Genomic DNA, 24,308 nt, shown 5'->3' on the forward strand with positions numbered 1-24,308 from the left:
GCTGCAGAATAGATACAGTATACATATGGAGTACAAATGATACATTGTAGTAACCATGGAGTGTATATGAGCTGCAGAATAGATACAGTATACATATGAGGAGTATAATAAATTATAAATTGCAGACACCATGGAGTGTATATGAGCTGCAGAATAGATACAGTATACATATGAGGAGTACAAATGATACATTCTAGACCCCACGGAGTGTATATGAGCTGCAGAATAGACACAGTATACATATGAGGCGCATAATAAATGATACATTGTAGACACCACAGAGTGTATATGAGCTGCAGAATAGATGCAGTATACATATGCATATAATAAATGATATATTGTAGTAACCACAGAGTGTATATGAGCTGCAGAATAGATACAGTATACATATGAGGAATATAATAAATGATACATTGTAGACACCACGGAGTGTACATGAGCTGCAGAATAGATACAGTATACATAGGAGTATAATAAATGATACATTGTAGTCACCACGGAGTGTATATGAGCTGCAGAATAGATACAGTATACATATGAGGATTATAATAAATGATACATTGTAGTAACCACTGAGTGTATATGAGCTGCAAATAGATACAGTATATATATGAGGATTATAATAAATGATACATTGTAGACACCACAGAGTGTATATGAGCTGCAGAATAGATACTGTATACATATGAGGAGTATAATAAATGATACATTGTAGTAACCACAGAGTTTATATGAGCTGCAGAATAGATACAGTATACATATGAGTATAATAAATGATACATTATACTAACCACAGAGTGTATATGAGCTGCAGAATAGATACATTATACATATGAGGAGTATAATAAATGATACATTGTAGTAACCAAAGAGTGTATATGAGCTGCAGAATATATACAGTATACATATGAGTATAATAAATGATACATTGTAGACACCACGGAGTGTATATGAGCTGCAGAATAGATACAGTATACATATGAGGAGTATAAAAAATGATACATTGTAGTAACCACGGAGTGCATATGATCTGCAGAATATATACAGTATACATATGAGGAGTATAATAAATGATACATTGTAGACACCACAGAGTGTATATGATCTGCAGAATAGATACAGTATACATATGAGGAGTATAATAAATGATACATTGTAGTAACCACTGAGTGTATATGAGCTGCAGAATAGATACAGTATATATATGAGGATTATAATAAATGATACATTGTAGACACCACAGAGTGTATATGAGCTGCAGAATAGATACAGTATACATATGAGGAGTATAATAAATGATACATTGTAGACACCACAGAGTGTATATGAGCTGCAGAATAGATACAGTATACATATGAGGAGTATAATAAATGATACATTGTAGTAACCACGGAGTATATATGAGCTGCAGAAAAGATACAGTATACATATGAGGAATATAATAAAAAACACAATGTAGACACCACGGAGTGTATATGAGCTGCAGAATAGATACAGTATACATATGAGGAGTACAAATGATACATTGTAGACACCACAGAGTGTATATGAGCTGCAGAATAGATACAGTATACATATGAGGAGCATAATATATGATACATTGTAGACACCACAGAGTGTATATGAGCTGCAGAATAGATACAGTATACATATGAGGAGTATAATAAATGATACATTGTAGTAACAACGGAGTGTATATGACCTGCAGAATAGATACAGTATACATATGAGTATAATAAATGATACATTGTAGTAACCAAAGAGTGTATATGAGCTGCAGAATATATACAGTATACATATGAGTATAATAAATGATACATTGTAGACACCACGGAGTGTATATGAGCTGCAGAATAGATACAGTATACATATGAGGAGTATAATAAATGATACATTGTAGTAACCACGGAGTGTATATGAGCTGCAGAATAGATACAGTATATATATGAGGATTATAATAAATGATACATTGTAGACACCACAGAGTGTATATGAGCTGCAGAATAGATACATATGAGGAATATAATAAATGATACATTGTAGACACCACGGAGTGTATATGAGCTGCAGAGTAGATACAGTATACATAGGAGTATAATAAATGATAAATGATACATTGTAGACACCACGGAGTGTATATGAGCTGCAGAAAAGATACAGTATCATATGAGTATAATAAATGATATATTGTAGTAACCACGGAGTGTATATGAGTTGCAGAATAGATACAGTATACATATGAGGAATATAATAAATGATACATTGTAGACACAACGGAGTGTATATGAGCTGCAGAATAGATACAGTATACATATGAGGATTATAATAAATTATACATTGTAGACACCACGGAGTGTATATGAACTGCAGAATAGATACAGTATACATATGAGGAGTATAATAAATGATACATTGTAGTAACCACGGAGTGTATATGAGCTGCAGAATAGATACAGTATATATATGAGGATTATAATAAATGATACATTGTAGACACCACAGAGTGTATATGAGCTGCAGAATAGATACAGTATACATCTGAGGAGTATAATAAATGATACATTGTAGTAACCACAGAGTGTATATGAGCTGCAGAATATATACAGTATACATATGAGGAGTATAATAAATGATACATTGTAGACACCACAGAGTGTATATGAGCTGCAGAATAGATACAGTATACATATGAGGAGTATAATAAATGATACATTGTAGTAACCACAGAGTGTATATGAGCTACAGAATAGATACAGTATACATATGAGTATAATAAAAGATACATTGTAGACACCATGGAGTGTATATGAGCTGCAGAATAGATATAGTATACATATGAGTATAATAAAAGATACATTATACTAACCACAGAGTGTATATGAGCTGCAGAATAGATACAGTATACATATGAGGAGTATAATAAATGATACATTGTAGTAACCAAAGAGTGTATATGAGCTGCAGAATACATACAGTATACATATGAGTATAATAAAAGATACATTGTAGACACCACGGAGTGTATATGAGCTGCAGATTAGATACAGTATACATATGAGGAGCATAATAAATGATACATTGTAGACACCACAGAGTGTATATGAGCTGCAGAATAGATACAGTATACATATGGAGTACAAATGATACATTGTAGTAACCATGGAGTGTATATGAGCTGCAGAATAGATACAGTATACATATGAGGAGTATAATAAATTATAAATTGCAGACACCATGGAGTGTATATGAGCTGCAGAATAGATACAGTATACATATGAGGAGTACAAATGATACATTCTAGACCCCACGGAGTGTATATGAGCTGCAGAATAGACACAGTATACATATGAGGCGCATAATAAATGATACATTGTAGACACCACAGAGTGTATATGAGCTGCAGAATAGATGCAGTATACATATGCATATAATAAATGATATATTGTAGTAACCACAGAGTGTATATGAGCTGCAGAATAGATACAGTATACATATGAGGAATATAATAAATGATACATTGTAGACACCACGGAGTGTACATGAGCTGCAGAATAGATACAGTATACATAGGAGTATAATAAATGATACATTGTAGTCACCACGGAGTGTATATGAGCTGCAGAATAGATACAGTATACATATGAGGATTATAATAAATGATACATTGTAGACACCACGGAGTGTATATGAGCTGCAGAGTAGATACAGTATACATAGGAGTATAATAAATGATAAATGATACATTGTAGACACCACGGAGTGTATATGAGCTGCAGAAAAGATACAGTATCATATGAGTATAATAAATGATATATTGTAGTAACCACGGAGTGTATATGAGTTGCAGAATAGATACAGTATACATATGAGGAATATAATAAATGATACATTGTAGACACAACGGAGTGTATATGAGCTGCAGAATAGATACTGTATACATATGAGGAGTATAATAAATGATACATTGTAGTAACCACAGAGTTTATATGAGCTGCAGAATAGATACAGTATACATATGAGTATAATAAATGATACATTATACTAACCACAGAGTGTATATGAGCTGCAGAATAGATACATTATACATATGAGGAGTATAATAAATGATACATTGTAGTAACCAAAGAGTGTATATGAGCTGCAGAATATATACAGTATACATATGAGTATAATAAATGATACATTGTAGACACCACGGAGTGTATATGAGCTGCAGAATAGATACAGTATACATATGAGGAGTATAAAAAATGATACATTGTAGTAACCACGGAGTGCATATGATCTGCAGAATATATACAGTATACATATGAGGAGTATAATAAATGATACATTGTAGACACCACAGAGTGTATATGATCTGCAGAATAGATACAGTATACATATGAGGAGTATAATAAATGATACATTGTAGTAACCACTGAGTGTATATGAGCTGCAGAATAGATACAGTATATATATGAGGATTATAATAAATGATACATTGTAGACACCACAGAGTGTATATGAGCTGCAGAATAGATACAGTATACATATGAGGAGTATAATAAATGATACATTGTAGTAACCACAGAGTGTATATGAGCTGCAGAATAGATACAGTATACATATGAGGAGTATAATAAATGATACATTGTAGTAACCACGGAGTATATATGAGCTGCAGAAAAGATACAGTATACATATGAGGAATATAATAAAAAACACAATGTAGACACCACGGAGTGTATATGAGCTGCAGAATAGATACAGTATACATATGAGGAGTACAAATGATACATTGTAGACACCACAGAGTGTATATGAGCTGCAGAATAGATACAGTATACATATGAGGAGCATAATATATGATACATTGTAGACACCACAGAGTGTATATGAGCTGCAGAATAGATACAGTATACATATGAGGAGTATAATAAATGATACATTGTAGTAACAACGGAGTGTATATGACCTGCAGAATAGATACAGTATACATATGAGTATAATAAATGATACATTGTAGTAACCAAAGAGTGTATATGAGCTGCAGAATATATACAGTATACATATGAGTATAATAAATGATACATTGTAGACACCACGGAGTGTATATGAGCTGCAGAATAGATACAGTATACATATGAGGAGTATAATAAATGATACATTGTAGTAACCACGGAGTGTATATGAGCTGCAGAATAGATACAGTATATATATGAGGATTATAATAAATGATACATTGTAGACACCACAGAGTGTATATGAGCTGCAGAATAGATACATATGAGGAATATAATAAATGATACATTGTAGACACCACGGAGTGTATATGAGCTGCAGAGTAGATACAGTATACATAGGAGTATAATAAATGATAAATGATACATTGTAGACACCACGGAGTGTATATGAGCTGCAGAAAAGATACAGTATCATATGAGTATAATAAATGATATATTGTAGTAACCACGGAGTGTATATGAGTTGCAGAATAGATACAGTATACATATGAGGAATATAATAAATGATACATTGTAGACACAACGGAGTGTATATGAGCTGCAGAATAGATACAGTATACATATGAGGATTATAATAAATTATACATTGTAGACACCACGGAGTGTATATGAGCTGCAGAATAGATACAGTATACATATGAGGAGTATAATAAATGATACATTGTAGTAACCACGGAGTGTATATGAGCTGCAGAATAGATACAGTATATATATGAGGATTATAATAAATGATACATTGTAGACACCACAGAGTGTATATGAGCTGCAGAATAGATACAGTATACATCTGAGGAGTATAATAAATGATACATTGTAGTAACCACAGAGTGTATATGAGCTGCAGAATATATACAGTATACATATGAGGAGTATAATAAATGATACATTGTAGACACCACAGAGTGTATATGAGCTGCAGAATAGATACAGTATACATATGAGGAGTATAATAAATGATACATTGTAGTAACCACAGAGTGTATATGAGCTACAGAATAGATACAGTATACATATGAGTATAATAAAAGATACATTGTAGACACCATGGAGTGTATATGAGCTGCAGAATAGATATAGTATACATATGAGTATAATAAAAGATACATTATACTAACCACAGAGTGTATATGAGCTGCAGAATAGATACAGTATACATATGAGGAGTATAATAAATGATACATTGTAGTAACCAAAGAGTGTATATGAGCTGCAGAATACATACAGTATACATATGAGTATAATAAAAGATACATTGTAGACACCACGGAGTGTATATGAGCTGCAGATTAGATACAGTATACATATGAGGAGCATAATAAATGATACATTGTAGACACCACAGAGTGTATATGAGCTGCAGAATAGATACAGTATACATATGGAGTACAAATGATACATTGTAGTAACCATGGAGTGTATATGAGCTGCAGAATAGATACAGTATACATATGAGGAGTATAATAAATTATAAATTGCAGACACCATGGAGTGTATATGAGCTGCAGAATAGATACAGTATACATATGAGGAGTACAAATGATACATTCTAGACCCCACGGAGTGTATATGAGCTGCAGAATAGACACAGTATACATATGAGGCGCATAATAAATGATACATTGTAGACACCACAGAGTGTATATGAGCTGCAGAATAGATGCAGTATACATATGCATATAATAAATGATATATTGTAGTAACCACAGAGTGTATATGAGCTGCAGAATAGATACAGTATACATATGAGTAATATAATAAATGATACATTGTAGACACCACGGAGTGTACATGAGCTGCAGAATAGATACAGTATACATAGGAGTATAATAAATGATACATTGTAGTCACCACGGAGTGTATATGAGCTGCAGAATAGATACAGTATACATATGAGGATTATAATAAATGATACATTGTAGTAACCACTGAGTGTATATGAGCTGCAAATAGATACAGTATATATATGAGGATTATAATAAATGATACATTGTAGACACCACAGAGTGTATATGAGCTGCAGAATAGATAGTGTATACATATGAGGAGTATAATAAATGATACATTGTAGTAACCACAGAGTTTATATGAGCTGCAGAATAGATACAGTATACATATGAGTATAATAAATGATACATTATACTAACCACAGAGTGTATATGAGCTGCAGAATAGATACATTATACATATGAGGAGTATAATAAATGATACATTGTAGTAACCACGGAGTATATATGAGCTGCAGAAAAGATACAGTATACATATGAGGAATATAATAAAAAACACAATGTAGACACCACGGAGTGTATATGAGCTGCAGAATAGATACAGTATACATATGAGGAGTACAAATGATACATTGTAGACACCACAGAGTGTATATGAGCTGCAGAATAGATACAGTATACATATGAGGAGCATAATATATGATACATTGTAGACACCACAGAGTGTATATGAGCTGCAGAATAGATACAGTATACATATGAGGAGTATAATAAATGATACATTGTAGTAACAACGGAGTGTATATGACCTGCAGAATAGATACAGTATACATATGAGTATAATAAATGATACATTGTAGTAACCAAAGAGTGTATATGAGCTGCAGAATAGATACAGTATACATATGAGGATTATAATAAATGATACATTGTAGACACCACGGAGTGTATATGAGCTGCAGAATAGATACAGTATACATATGAGGAGTATAATAAATGATACATTGTAGTAACCACGGAGTGTATATGAGCTGCAGAATAGATACAGTATATATATGAGGATTATAATAAATGATACATTGTAGACACCACAGAGTGTATATGAGCTGCAGAATAGATACAGTATACATCTGAGGAGTATAATAAATGATACATTGTAGTAACCACAGAGTGTATATGAGCTGCAGAATATATACAGTATACATATGAGGAGTATAATAAATGATACATTGTAGACACCACAGAGTGTATATGAGCTGCAGAATAGATACAGTATACATATGAGGAGTATAATAAATGATACATTGTAGTAACCACAGAGTGTATATGAGCTACAGAATAGATACAGTATACATATGAGTATAATAAAAGATACATTGTAGACACCATGGAGTGTATATGAGCTGCAGAATAGATATAGTATACATATGAGTATAATAAAAGATACATTATACTAACCACAGAGTGTATATGAGCTGCAGAATAGATACAGTATACATATGAGGAGTATAATAAATGATACATTGTAGTAACCAAAGAGTGTATATGAGCTGCAGAATACATACAGTATACATATGAGTATAATAAAAGATACATTGTAGACACCACGGAGTGTATATGAGCTGCAGATTAGATACAGTATACATATGAGGAGCATAATAAATGATACATTGTAGACACCACAGAGTGTATATGAGCTGCAGAATAGATACAGTATACATATGGAGTACAAATGATACATTGTAGTAACCATGGAGTGTATATGAGCTGCAGAATAGATACAGTATACATATGAGGAGTATAATAAATTATAAATTGCAGACACCATGGAGTGTATATGAGCTGCAGAATAGATACAGTATACATATGAGGAGTACAAATGATACATTCTAGACCCCACGGAGTGTATATGAGCTGCAGAATAGACACAGTATACATATGAGGCGCATAATAAATGATACATTGTAGACACCACAGAGTGTATATGAGCTGCAGAATAGATGCAGTATACATATGCATATAATAAATGATATATTGTAGTAACCACAGAGTGTATATGAGCTGCAGAATAGATACAGTATACATATGAGGAATATAATAAATGATACATTGTAGACACCACGGAGTGTATATGAGCTGCAGAATAGATACAGTATATATATGAGTATAATAAATGATACATTGTAGACACCATGGAGTGTATATGAGCTGCAGAATAGATACAGTATACATATGAGGATTATAATAAATGATATATTGTAGTAACCACAGAGTGTATATGAGCTGCAGAATAGATACAGTATACATATGAGTATAATAAATGATACATTGTAGACACCACAGAGTGTATATGAGCTGCAGAATAGATACAGTATACATATGAGGAGTATAATAAATGATACATTGTAGTAACCACGGAGTGTATATGAGCTGCAGAATAGATACAGTATACATATGAGTATAATAAAAGATACATTGTAGACACCATGGAGTGTATATGAGCTGCAGAATAGATATTGTATACATATGAGTATAATAAAAGATACATTATAGACACCACGGAGTGCATATGAGCTGAAGAATAGATACAGTATACATATGAGGAATATAGTAATAGATACATTGTACAAAACGTTATTCTCTGGCTAACTTCTCTGTACTATAAAAGGAATCAGATGATATTCTCTATGAAAGATCTGTGTTGGGATCACCAATGAATGGGATATAAATAGACATAAGAGTACAGAGAATAAAACACTGATCAATATTGAGGGATTTGGAATAAATAATTTTTTATCACAATATATAACTATATACAAGTGAGAAAGACACATATATATACACATAAATATGAGCAATTAATGGTAGGGCCGTACAGCTCAGAATTTCCTTATTACTCACACTTCATTCTATATTCACATCTCTAATTCTTTCCTTTAATATATCACTGACTGTATATAATCTTTTCATGTTACAGCTAACAATAAGTTATATATTATACATGTGCATCAATGACAGACAACCTCTTCTAGTTCTTCCTTGGTGTTAGCAGAACAAGGCAGTGACCCTCCTGATGAGTAGAGGAGACCATTGGGAGAGGCAGAGAGGAGGTTACAGAGAGTAGATTGGAGACATGAGGTGATTGTGGGCTGTCAGTAGTGATACTGATATCACCCATGATGATGGTGGAGATGTCTGAGGATAGGAAGTGAGGGAGCCAGGCAGAAATATGTTCCAGAAATTGTTGGGGTGGCCCAGGTGGGCGATAGACAGCAACACGCAGAGAGAAAGGGGTGACAGTCCTGATAGAATGTACAAATGATGTAACTGTGAGTGATGGTACCTGTGGGAGAACTGTGTATGTGATAGATTGGGACAGTAATATTCCTACCCCACCTCCTTTACTATTACCAGGCCTGGAGGTGTGTGTGACGTGTAGGTCACCGTGTGACAGTGCTGCAGGGGAGGGAGTGTCTGATTGTGTGACAGTGCTGCAGGGGAGGGAGCGTCTGATTGTGTGACAGTGCTGCAGGGGAGGGAGTGTCTGATTGTGTGACAGTGCTGCAGGGTAGGGAGCGTCTGATTGTGTGACAGTGCTGCAGGGGAGGGAGTGTCTGATTGTGTGACAGTGCTGCACTGGAGGGGGTGTCTGATTGTGTGACAGTGCTGCAGGGGAGGGAGTGTCTGATTGTGTGACAGTGCTGCAGGGGAGGGAGTGTCTGATTGTGTGACAGTGCTGCAGGGGAGGGGGTGTCTGATTGTGTGACAGTGCTGCAGGGGAGGGGGTGTCTGATTGTGTGACAGTGCTGCAGAGGAGGGAGTGTCTGATTGTGTGACAGTGCTGCAGAGGAGGGGGTGTCTGATTGTGTGACAGTGCTGCAGGGGAGGGAGCGTCCGATTGTGTGACAGTGCTGCAGGGGAGGGAGCGTCCGATTGTGTGACAGTGCTGCAGGGGAGGGAGTGTCCGATTGTGTGACAGTGCTGCAGGGGAGGGAGCGTCCGATTGTGTAACAGTGCTCTAGGGGAGGGAGCGTCTGATTGTGTGACAGTGCTGCAAGGGAGGGAGTGTCCAATTGTGTGACAGTGCTGCAGGGGAGGGAGCATCCGATTGTGTGACAGTGCTGCAGGGGAGGGAGCGTCCAATTGTGTGACAGTGCTGCAGGGGAGGGAGCGTCCGATTGTGTGACAGTGCTGCAGGGGAGGGAGCATCCGATTGTGTGACAGAGCTGCAGGGGAGGGAGCGTCTGATTGTGTGACAGTGCTGCAGGGGAGGGAGCGTCTGATTGTGTGACAGTGCTGCAGGGGAGGGAGTATCTGATTGTGTGAGCCATGTTTCGGTTTAAACTATTTAGAAAACCCACTTAGTTATTGCACACTTTGGACCTAATTCAGAGTCGGTCGAGCGCAAATTCCGATCGTACGGCAGGTCGATCGTAAACAAAGTGACGCCCATTCGTTAACACTGCACCTCCTCTAGCTACCGACTGATCTGATCGTACGAACAGAACAATCGTAGTCAGGCGCTGTCAGTCGCTGTATGCTAATTATGTTCTGATGTTTGCGGCCGTATGTGTTGTTTTGATGGTCACATGTCATGTTTTCATGGACTATCGATCAGCTTGTTATGAGCTTGTTGTCAATTATCTAATTAAGAGTGTTTAACTCTTGCTGTTCTTTAAAACGAGTTTTTTATCATGTGTCAATAAATTTTATTGTTCATTTCATGGGTGTTTTCTCCGTTCTCTTTTTTTTCACACAATTTAAAAAACAAAGCAAGTATTATTATCTGTGAATGTACTGTTGATAAGTGTGTTAACTTTAAAAATGCATGTGCATTTTGCGTTAGGATCATTTGCACTCTTATGTTTGCAATTGCACACTGTGTGTTGTAGCCAATCAAATGTGACTTTATTTTTCGGTCCACATGATTAAAGGATTGGCCAATAGTGGGTTTTTTTGGAAACTGAGTAAATATTTTAGCCAATCATCTTTTTTTTAGCCCAAGTATATTTCATGTTTTCTGAAAAATCGTCCATTGCCATCATGAGAGCTTGCTGATCCTGGTGCAGATAATGGACAGGCGGATTACGTCCGCACAGCTGCCCATTTCCAACCGCATAAAGCAGGCGGCCTATGCGGAGGTGAGGCGAGCCCTTAGAAGTGCGGGATACAGGCGCAATATAGCGCAATTAGAGAGGCGCTGGTCAGATCTGCGCTGCCGGTCACCTGTCCTTTTGAGGAATTTGCGGGCGCGACTACGCAGACATAAGTATGCGTTTGTATAAATGTAATAATCAGTGGACTGTTAAAAATGTATGTTCCTTTTCCAATTCTTTTAGTCAATGTTAAAAAACCCTCCTGTATGTTGTCCCTATTGTCCTCAATATGTAAAGTGTACTTGTATTGTGTAACTGAAATTGAAAACTAATCTTTTTTTTTTTCTTATCTTTAAATTTTAGAAACACAGCGGAGACAGAGAAGGGCACGCAGAAATCTAGGAAATGCAGGTGCCAACCTGCAGCCCTCACCCTCACATTCCCCATCTGCTCAACCCAGCCCTCCCTCCCCACCACCATACTCCCCCAGTAACCCTCCCTCCCTCTTCCAATACTCCCCGAGTATTCCTCCATCCCCTTCCCACTCATCCGAAATATCCCCTCCCTTTGATATTTGCAACTCTATTTCCCCTCCCACCATTCCCCCAACTCCAAATTACTCCCCATCTCCTGCACCATCTCAGGTAACATCTACATCTGGGGTTTTGCCACACCACTCTGATGGTATTTATTTTGTAATTTTTTTTTGGTGTTGTTGTTATCCATGTTTTTGTAAACATTTTTGGGCGTTGGTTTTTTTTTGGTAATTTCAGTATGGGTGTCAAAATCATTGCGCAGTAATGCTGTTTTTCAAAATTTCTACCTTATGTTTTGTGCCTGGGCCTTTTTTTTTATTGGGGACCACAAAAATGTAGGTCTTTTGGGCTTTTAAAAATGTTTTGTATTTTAATAAAAAAAATTTTACATTTGGATAAGTATTTTAGAATGTTAAAAAACATGTCACACAACTTGGCAAGGTGCTAGGAACCAGACTACTCTTGTTAATGTTGTGTACACGTGTTTAAAATGTACTAAGATGTAACTTCATTAGGCAAAGTGATGTTTGCCATTGCAAACAAACACATTGTATTTTAGGATTATCAAGAACATTCTAGAAGTGAATACATGCATTGTGTTTTAAGGATATGGCCATCATGACTTAAGAATACACCTCCCATTATTTTTAACATCATCATAGGGAATTTTGGCTTATGCCACATAGTTAGGGTTTCCAATTGTTTTTACACCATAAAAGTATAAACATATTAATAATGTTGTGTGGATGATCATCATTGTGTTTACCCACTTTTTGGTACATTGAATAATGTGTAATGTTCAAATGTTGGTAATTTTTAATAAGTTTTTAAACCAAAAAAAAATGTTTCTGTCCACAGATCTAACCCACATCCTGGGGCAAATGAGGGAGGAGCTGCGAACCACAAGTGGACATATAATGCAGGCCTACTGCTGCCTCCAACGCATTGTGGGGAGTTTGGAGCAATTTAAGTTTTTTTTTTTCATATTTGTCCATTACATTAAAGTTTTTGTTGGTCAAACATTTGTCCTCTTTTTTTGAACGAATTAAAGGGTGTAATTCTGCATTTCAAATACTTTGTGAACAAAGCTGGGTGCCTTTCCATAGTGTAAGAAATGCAAAAATGTATTTGTAAACCTTAAGAACATTTGCAGTAATGTTGTTTCATTTTTTTTTAGGGGTTGGCATACATTATCCACCTCAAAATGGCTTTCATAAAAAAACAAAAACAAACCATTTGTATTTAATTGAAAAAAATTATTAAATAACAGACATGTTGCCAACAGGCTTTTACTCGTAAAAAGAATTTCAGCACAGAATCACACATAACAAATGTCCTCAGGGTTTTGCCAAAGAAAATATCTGGCTTAGTCAGACATAAACAACAATAGTAAAAAACAAACAGATTTTTGAATGGAAAACAAAGAAAAGGCAAATTAACTAAACATGTTGGGGTATATCCGGGCTAAATTTGTTAGTTGTCCAAAAACATACAGGGTATTGCCAATGGGTTCCATTAGTTTTGCAGTTTTGGAAAGTGTTGTGATTTTGTTATTAGGAAAAGAAAAAAAAATTAGGTACACATTAAAATACATTTGCACTAAGTGTTAAAAAAAAAAACAGGTAAATATTCTTACCTAAAAAAACGTGAAACAACATAATCGCGTCTGGTCCCCCCCCGACAGTATCACAACACCTTCCTCCGGGGGGCCATCCTCTGGCAATGCATCCTCTGGCTGCGTGGGTACTCGACTCCTTATTGCAATGTTGTGTAAAATCCCACACAGGACCACAACGCGAGAAACCATATCCGGCGAGTACATGAGTGCACCACCAGAGTGATGGAGATACCGGAACCGACCCTTTAAAAGGCCGATACAGCGCTCCACCACCTGCCTGGTGGCAGTAAATGTGGCATTATATTGAGTTTGTGGCCCTGGTGTGGGAGTCAAATAAGGAGTCAGCAGCCAGGGTGTGCAAGGATATCCACTGTCACCTGATGGAAATGGGACACCAAAAGATACATAAATTGACCAAGCCTATAGCTACATACTGGATTTTTACTTACCAAGAAGCCACGCGTCACCAGCTTGCATTGTGCTTAATTTTGGCCAAATCCCTGAATGCTGGATCACGTACGCATCATGGCTGCAGCCTGGGAATTTGGCATTCATGGAGAGGATCTGGAGGGAGGCATCACATAGCACCATTACATTTAGGGAATGGAAATGTTTACAGTTCCTATATATTTGTTCCCTGCATGCAGGGGGCTGAAGTGCTATGTGAGTGCCATCCACTACCCCTATGATGTGTGGAAAGCCTGCACTTTAAAAAAACTTCTGCTTTACCACATCAAGGGCTTCCGTATCCAAAGGCATACTAATGAAATGTGCTATATGATTGAAGAATGCATCTAGCACACACCTCAGGATCCGTGAAAATGAGGGCAGGGAGAGGCCACCCACCAGCCCCACAGAGGTTTGGAAGGACCCTGAGGTGCAGAAATGTAACACCGCCAACAACTGTGTAAGTTGTTGGCGGTGAGATTGCTGTTGGAATGTGAATCTGACTTTCTAGATCATTCTTTATTATTGAAAACGTGTCTAGGATAATATTTGGAGGCAGGCGATAAGTGGTTACAACCACATCATCAGGCATTCCAAAAAGGGTGACACGTGTTCTATATATCTTGGCCCTTGCACACCTCCTATGCCTACGCCCAGGAGGAGGCTGAGGAAGGTTGGTGGGGGGCAACATGGCCACTATTAGCTGTCCCACATCGCTCTGTAAATTTAATTTTTTGTAAAATTAAATAAACAAAAAATGCAGTAGGCTGGCACACTTACTTGAGTCTTCTAATAACATTGTTTTTTGAAGCCTACAAAAGCATGGCCACCCAAACACAACAAGTAACCGGGTTTCGTAAATGTATGCACCAAACAAATTTGTAAAAAAAAAAACACCACCCAAAATAAAAATAAAACCACCACCCCAAAACAAAAAACTAAAAAAAAACTCCACCCAAAAAAAAAAATAAATAAAACACCAAAAAAAATAAAAACCACCACCCAGAAAAAAAACCACCACCAAGAAAAAAAAAACACCAGCAAAAAAAAAAACTAAATAAAACCACCACCCAAAAAAAAAAAAAACCACCACCACCAAAAAAAAAAAAACTAAATAAAACCACCACCCAAAAAAAAGAAAACACAAAAAAAAAACACTCAAACAACACAAAAGCACCACTCCAAAAACACACACAAGCACCTCTCAAACACACACAAGCACCTCTCAAACAACACACACAAGCAACACTCCAAAAACACACACAAGCAACACTCCAAAAACACACACAAGCACCTCTCAAACACACACATGCACCTCTCAAACAATACACACAAGCAACACTCCAAAAACACACACAAGCAACACTCAAACAACTCCAAACAATGTAACCACTAACAATCCCTTCTGCACCACAAATCACTCCAACTACAACCCACAAGTAAGGGAACATTTGGCTTTTCCTTAAATAAAGAAAAAAAACACAATTATTGAATCATGCAGGAAAGGTGTGCATTTGTACTTAGGCAAATAAGGATGCACGGGTAACCAATCCAGGGATGCGCTCACATCTATAAAAAAGTCTGCACAAGCAGTATTCTTCATGCTCTCTCACAGGTTTGAAAAATGTCAAGCGAGTAGCATGGTGAGCAGAGGCCAACTGAGGCAGGTAAGTGCGAATCACATTTTTGAAACAACACAAGAACAGTTAATATTTCCAAAAATATACTTTTTTTTATTTTATCTAGTTTTAAAAATGTTGTAGGTGCTGGGAATCCAATTCCACCACTAGAGGAGGAGGAGGCGGGCCCAAGCAGGCCAAGGCCAAGAAACCCTCCGATTTCACGGATCGAGCTTGAGACATTGGTGACCATGACAATGGATAACCTTGTCCATGCCCCAAGAAATATGGGGGCTGGAGCCAAAGACAGGATTTGGGAGAAGATATCCAGGGCTGTTAATGCTGTGGGGACAACCCACAGAACCATGAAAGTCGTTTAAAAATGGTAAGAAAATTATATTGTGAGTGCACTGAAGTCAAAAGCTTGATGTTATTTTAAAAAACTAACCCTTAAAAAATGGCAAATCAAATTGACAGCTGGACTGATTTCAAGTACCAACTGAAGAGGAAACTACGGAGTAGGGTGGACCATGCTGCAGGGACATGTGGTGGTACCATCCCTGAGGAGCTGGCCTTGACGAGGTTGGAGACATTGGCTCAGGGATGTGTGATGGAAGAGGAGATAGTCGGCATGTCCACTATGGACACTGACATGGCCGACTTCAACGCTCCACATGTGCAAGAATGTAAATATTTTTAAGACTCAAAAAAGTATAAAGCTAAAACATGTATGTGTTTTTAAAAAAAAAAAATTATTATTATTTTTTTTTTTTTTCCAGACTCAGAGGAGGTAGTGCCTGCTCCTGAGGTCAGGTCTGGGTCCAGCACAGATGGAGACTCTGCAGGGGAGGATCAAAGTACTCCAACTGGGGACCCTGTGGAGTCTACTCCAGGGCAACCATCAGACCGAGCTGTGCCTCTCCTCACCAGGTTGGTCTTCCAAACTGAGAACACATCTCTTCCACTCTGGTGAGGGTGGCGGTGGCCCTGGAGACCATTGCTGGGGCCTTTGATCGTTGGGCCAATACCCAGGAGCAGGCCAACCCACCTGCCATGATGGAGCGAGACTTCCTTCCTCACAGGACCACCACCTCTGGCAGCTCAACAGCCACCCCCGCAAGTATGGAGAGCCCTATGCCTAGGCCAGAGGAAATCCCATCTACCTCTGTCCAGGCCAGTCGGCGTGTTACACGCCAGTCGGCTGTTCTTAGCTTTCCTCTTCCTCCGAGCCGGCCCAAACGACGAAAGTAGCCCTGGATGTCTCCTCCCTCTCACCTGTTGTCCAGTCCCCATATTTCCTGTCACCAATGTCTCAAGCTCTTTTTTTTATTATAAAAAAAAAAAATTCTGTTTGTTTTTTTTTTATTTTATTATTTTAATTATATGCAAATATTGCCGTAACAATTGTTATTTAAATTGTGCTGAAAGGCGAATTTAAAAAAAAAAAAAAAATTTATTACCAAAAATGTCTATCTTTAACTATATCAATGTATACAAGGTTTAAAAAGTATGGTATCTGAAAAGGCTGCTATGCAAAACACAATGCTAGATGTTTTAAAAACTGTTTTACAAAAAAAATGTTTAAAAAGCACAAATAAACATTTGGGTTACGAATTCCCTAATGCACATGCAAGTGAAATCATTTACAAGGTAATTAGCAGTGTTAATAGTTACAATGCAGCAATCTTAGCTGCTTGGTTTGTGTGGTTCCAAATAGAAACATCGCAGGTAACATCGGATTAACGATTGTACTGTTGTGGCTTACGGACGCTTCTTGCCTACCTTAGCCTGGACGATCATCCTGTTCGTAGAGTGACGTTGTCATGCATCCGCAATTCTTGGTCATACGAAGCAGATAATTTATGCACTCCCCTAAAATGCCTGGAAATGCTGAAGAACGCCTCCGTTTGCAGACCACCACCCCCGTATACTCCCACAAACGGTCTTTCCTGTCAATCAACTTTAGCAATCCACTTCCGTGTCGGAAGCCCTACGACCGACAGTATTTTTCATCGGTAGAGCTCGTACGCACATGCGCACAGCTAGCCGTGCGCAGGCGCAGAAAGAAAAACATCGTATACGTACGACCGTGCGGCCACTACAACCGACTCTGAATGAGGTCCTTTGTGTATTACCACAGTTAGTTGCCCCCTCAGCTAGCTGCCCCCTAAGACTGAATGGTAAGATATAGTCTGGCTGATAAGATACAGGACTACATCTGAGCCAATTGGTCAGTGGAATGAAATGCAGAGTGATGAAAGGAAATACATAGCACTATGTGTGTGTGTGAGTATATAACAGGCAGTGTGCTACTATAATCTATGCTTCACTGATCCCCATCACACACAGGTAATGACAATTACAGCAACTCATTACATCACATACGTATAACATCAGATGTCTGTTCCATTCTGTTCTCCATGACTGTGTAATATATACTTCCCTTTTTAAAGTTAGATTGTTTGAAAATGTACCAATGTTTGGTCTACTGATGGTGCTATGTATTGTCCATTCTGCTATTGCTTGTACTCAAACTGCAAAAGATTTGCTTGAAGATTTAAAGTGTTTTAATTATTTAAAGTATTGTCTTTTATGTCTATCAGTTCATGTTTTGTATGTATTATTTGATGTGTAACAAGATTTGATTTTGCTGTAAAACATTTCCCACACTCAGCACATTTAAATGGTTTCTCACCTGTGTGAGTTCTCTGATGTTTAACAAGATCTGATTTATCTGTGAAACATTTCCCACACTCAGAGCATGGAAATGGTTTCTCACCTGTGTGAATTCTCTGATGTTTAACAAGATTTGATTTATCTGTGAAACATTTCCCACACTCAGAGCATGGAAATGGTTTCTCACCTGTGTGAGTTCTCTGATGTTTAACAAGATTTGATTTCACTGTAAAACATTTCCCACACTCAGAACATGAAAATGGTTTTTCACCTGTGTGACTTCTCTGATGTATAACAAGAGTAATTATTTGTGTAAAACATTTCCCACACTGAGAGCATGTAAATGGTTTTTCCCCTGTGTGACATCTCAGATGTCTAACAAGATGTGTTTTGTCTCTGAAACATTTCCCACACTCAGAACATGGAAATGGTTTCTCCCCTGCGTGAAGCGTCTCATGTATAACAAGATGTGATTTCTCTGTAAAATATTTCCCACACTCAGTACATGTACATGGTTTCTCACCTGTGTGATATCTCTGATGTATAACAAGATGTGATTTCTTTGTGAAATATTTCCCACAGTCAGAACAGAGAAAGTTTTTATCACCTCTGTGAGCTGTACTGTGTGTAGAGGTATTAGGGGAACATTCCTCATGATTAGAGGGACCAGAAGATATATCTGCACTGTGACATACTGGATGCAAATTTAGAGTAATGGGGATGTCTCCTGGAGAAAACTGTCTGATGTTATCTTCCATTTTAAAATGTAGACTCAAACTGATATCTCCCTCCGAGGTCTGGGTCTTGATTGTGCGTCCATCTGTAGGAAATAAAATGTATGTATAGAATTCCTACTATTACTAAGTTCTCAATCTTTTGTGGTTTTGTTTCTTTTTGCCAGACTACAAGTAATTGTGATACATTTACAAAATTACAAAGGTGACCCTTGTCTTAAAATATAAAGAGAACCACATCACCCAGCTGTGACAGCCAGCCCTCGTCAGATGGCATTGGGTATTTCATGGACTGTAGGTTTGTGCAGCAATATACTGTGGGTGAGGGGTAAAGACAGCACATAAGGGGGTGTATAGTAGTAATGTGCAGCATATACTGTGGGTGAGGGGTATAGACAGCACATAAGGGGGTGTATAGTAGTAATGTGCAGCATATACTGTGGGTGAGGGGTTTAGACAGCACATTAGGGGGTGTATAGTATAATGAGCAGCATATACTGTGGGTGAGGGGTATAGACAGAAGATAAGGGGGTGTATAGTAGTAATGTGCAGCATATAATGTAGGTGAGGGGTATAGACAGCAGATAAGGGGGTGTATAGTAGTAATGTGCAGCATATACTGTGGGTGAGGGATATAGACAGTACATAAGGGGGTGTATAGTAGTAATGTGCAGCATATACTGTGGATGAGGGGTATAGACAGCACATAAGGGGGTGTAGAGTAGTAATGTGCAGCATATACTGTGGGTGAGGGGTATAGACAGCACATAAGGGGGTGTATAGTAGTAATGTGCAGCATATACTGTGGGTGAGAGGTATAGACAGCACATAAGGGGGTGTATAGTAGTACTGTGCAGCATATACTGTGGGTGAGGGGTATAGACAGCACATAAGGGGGTGTATAGTAGTAATGTGCAGCATATACTGTGGGTGAGGGGTATAGACAGCACATAAAGTGGTGTATAGTAGTAATGTGCAGCATATACTGTGGGTGAGGGGTATAGACAGCACATAAGGGGGTGTATAGTAGTACTGTGCAGCATATACTGTAGGTGAGGGGTATAGACAGCACATAAGGGGGTGTATATTAGTAATGAGCAACATATACTGTGGGTGAGGGGTATAGACAGCACATAAGGGGGTGTATAGTAGTAATGTGCAGCATATACTGTTGGTGAGGGGTATAGACAGCACATAAGGGGGTGTATAGTAGTAATGTGCAGCATACACTGTGGGTGAGGGGTATAGACAGCACATAAGGGGGTGTATAGTAGTAACGTGCAGCATACACTGTGGGTGAGGGGTATAGACAGCACATAAGGGGGTGTATAGTAGTAACGTGCAGCATATACTGTGGGTGAGGGGTACAGACAGCACATAAGGGGGTGTATAGTAGTAACGTGCAGCATATACTGTGGGTGAGGGGTACAGACAGCACATAAGGGGGTGTATAGTAATTATGTGCAGCATATACTGTGGGTGAGGGGTATAGACAGCACATAAGGGGGTGTATAGTAGTACTGTGCAGCATATACTGTGGGTGAGGGGTATAGACAGCACATAAGGGGGTGTATAGTAGTAATGTGCAGCATATACTGTGAGTGAGGGGTATAGACAGCACATAAGGGGGTGTATAGTAGTAATGTGCAGCATACACTGTGGGTGAGGGGTATAGACAGCACATAAGGGGGTGTATAGTAGTAATGTGCAGCATATACTGTGGGTGAGGGGTACAGACAGCACATAAGGGGGTGTATAGTAGTAATGTACAGCATATACTGTGGGTAAGAGGTATAGACAGCACATAAGGGGGTGTATAGTAGTAATGTGCAGCATATACTGTGGGTGAGGGGTATAGGCAGCACATAAGGGGGTGTATAGTAGAAATGTGCAGCATATACTGTAGGTGAGGGGTATAGACAGCACATAAGGGGTGTATAGTAGTAAAGTGCAGCATATACTGTAGGTGAGGGGTATAGACAGCACATAAGGGGGTGTATAGTAGTAATGTGCAGCATATACTGTGGGTGAGGGGTACAGACAGCACATAAGGGGGTGTATAGTAGTAATGTACAGCATATACTGTGGGTAAGAGGTATAGACAGCACATAAGGGGGTGTATAGTAGTAATGTGCAGCATATACTGTGGGTGAGGGGTATAGGCAGCACATAAGGGGGTGTATAGTAGAAATGTGCAGCATATACTGTAGGTGAGGGGTATAGACAGCACATAAGGGGTGTATAGTAGTAAAGTGCAGCATATACTGTAGGTGAGGGGTATAGACAGCACATAAGGGGGTGTATAGTAGTAATGTGCAGCATATACTGTGGGTGAGGGGTATAGACAGCACATAAGGGGGTGTATAGCAGTACTGTGTACTGTGTACAGTTAGGCTGTCATGTTGTGTATATGTAACATTACCAGGTGACATATGAAAGGTATTAGAGGAAGTCTATCTGTGTCCTCTGTCTGTCTCTGAGGCAGGAAGCACAGAACAGCTGGAGGGTGCGGGATGTCACATATGACGAGGAGATAACTAGAGGAGGGACCACTCATTATCATAGATCCCCCTCCTCATTACCAATACTCTGAGTCCCATTGTTCTATCCCGGTAACTCTCAGACACTAAGGCACTCACACCACAGGGGGTAACTAGTAATCAGGGGGAGTGTACATCACACCCAGCCCCCCTGCAGGGATACCCAATACCAGGGGACACACTAATGAGTTACCTGCACAGGGGTTTACACCTACATTGTGGGTAGTGAGCTGTATTACAAGGACAGGACAGGAGGGGGTTGGGGCTCAGTACTGCGTAACGTCCTCTGGGGTGTGGAGTTTAGTCTCCTACAAAGAGATACTGGAGAGTGGAGCTTTGTCTCCTGCCAGCAGGACGGTATTACAGGATGGTACAGTGGGAAGAAGTCCCGGCCTTGGTGGCTGCTGGACTATGGATCTCCTCACACTTCTGCAGAACATTGCACCTGAGAGTTGTGTCACTGGATGGACATACAGGAGGTGATTGCAGTGACTGACATCAGTCAGTACTTGGGTTGTGCGCTGCTGCCCCCTGCCAGGTACATTGTGTGGGTAACATCTGATCTAGGGGACTGAAGATTAACATGGCAACTGCTTTAGGTACAACTTAGTATGATGTACTGTATTGTATTGCTACAATAACACACAATAAAGATATAGTTCTCTGTTGTCCTGTCTGTGCGATCCATGAACTGTAATATTATGTAGGGGTACGTAATAAGCTAAGTCTCAATACCCAGGTAACTAACACCAGCACATTGTATAGAGAGTGTGAGGGGGATGAGACTGATCAGACCTCTGGGCTGGTAACACACAGTGACATGATGTGAGGGGGGAGAGCAGGAGTATAATAGGGGCTGATGGCTCCTGATGTATGAGATACACCAGAGAGTGTGGGGAGGAGACTGGTCAGATCTCTGGGCTGGTAACACACAGTGACATAATGTGAGGAGGAGAGCAGCAGTATAATAGGGGCTGATGGCTCCTGACTCCGCCACTGGGCAGATACATTTCCCTAATTACTTTGTACTGACAGAGGAGAGTGTAGAATAAGAGATTGTTGTAGTGATTGAGCAAGGATAATATGTGACTCTTTTCTATAATTATGTAAATGTAATTGTTTATTACTCACCTGTGCTGATATCTGTAGGCATTTCCTCCTCCTTACACTGCTGAACACCCCTCACATACATCTCTTCTTCTCCCTCTATATCTTGTGCCTTCATTTCAGTCACATATGTCTCTTCTTCTCCCTCTATATTTTCTGCCTTCATATCAGTCGCATACGTCTCTTCTTCTCCCTCTATATCTTCTGCCTTCATATCAGTCGCATACATCTCTTCTTCTCCCTCTATATCTTCTGCCTTCATATCAGTCGCATACGTCTCTTCTTCTCCCTCTATATCTTCTGCCTTCATTTCAGTCGCATACGTCTCTTCTTCTCTCTATATATCTTCTGCCTTCATATCAGTCACATACGTCTCTTTTCTCTCTGTATCTTTTGCCGTTTTATCAGTCAGACTTTCACCCTAAGTAACCCACAAAACAATAAAATAACATTTTAAAAATGTCAGATTTCATTAAATCACATTAAGTAGAAGAATTCTGATTAATAAGACACACACAGCTTCCTACACATCATATAGTGACAGTCACTGTGGTACATTGATAAGACCCTAAATCCCATCTACCTGATGTTCCTGTGGGGTCTTGTGATTCCCCTCTGTACGATCCTGTGAATAAAGAGGATGGGGACATCTCTCAGGGGTATTTCTATTACTGGGTCCATCTGTAGGAGACACACAGTGACTGAGTACATTGTATATATGTGATTATCAGGTGATGTGTGTATATAGGGGGCCCCAATACCTGCTCTCCCCTGTACAATACATGACCATCTCCTCTTACCCAGTGATGTGAGGGGCCGGTGATTCTCCATCATCACGTCTTTGTACAGACCCATGTGTTCCTCTATATACTCCCCCTCCTGCATGGAGACATAGACAGTGACATCCTGACACCTTATAGGAACCTGACACACACAATGATACAGTCATCACCCAGACACATCCCCTGGTGTTACTGTATAATGTCCTATTCCCAGCAGTCACCTCTCCAGTCATCACCCAGACACATCCCCTGGTGTTACTGTATAATGTCCTATTCCCAGCAGTCACCTCTCCAGTCATCACCCGGACACATCCCCTGGTGTTACTGTATAATGTCCTATTCCCAGCAGTCACCTCTCCGGTCATCACCCAGACACATCCCCTGGTGTTACTGTATAATGTCCCATTCCCAGCAGTCACCTCT

General features: G+C 38.8%; 1 protein-coding gene across 1 annotated transcript in view; it reads right to left on the minus strand.

Moving 5' to 3' along the window:
- Positions 1 to 23,937, minus strand: part of LOC148454266 (uncharacterized) — a 195,658-nt gene extending 171,721 nt beyond the window's left edge. Inside the window, exons 1-4 of the mRNA XM_088461122.1 lie at positions 23,904 to 23,937; positions 23,687 to 23,784; positions 23,128 to 23,248; positions 18,676 to 19,542 (exon numbers count right to left, since the gene is read on the minus strand). Of these exons, the coding sequence (XP_088317248.1) occupies positions 18,676 to 19,542; positions 23,128 to 23,248; positions 23,687 to 23,784; positions 23,904 to 23,937 (1,120 nt within the window). The remainder of the gene's footprint in view (positions 1 to 18,675; positions 19,543 to 23,127; positions 23,249 to 23,686; positions 23,785 to 23,903) is intronic.
- Positions 23,938 to 24,308: the final 371 nt, after the last annotated feature.

The sequence above is a fragment of the Taudactylus pleione genome, unplaced genomic scaffold (assembly GCF_031769625.1).
Source record: "Taudactylus pleione unplaced genomic scaffold, aTauple2 ptg001018l, whole genome shotgun sequence".
NCBI classification, from domain to species: Eukaryota; Metazoa; Chordata; class Amphibia; order Anura; family Myobatrachidae; genus Taudactylus; species Taudactylus pleione.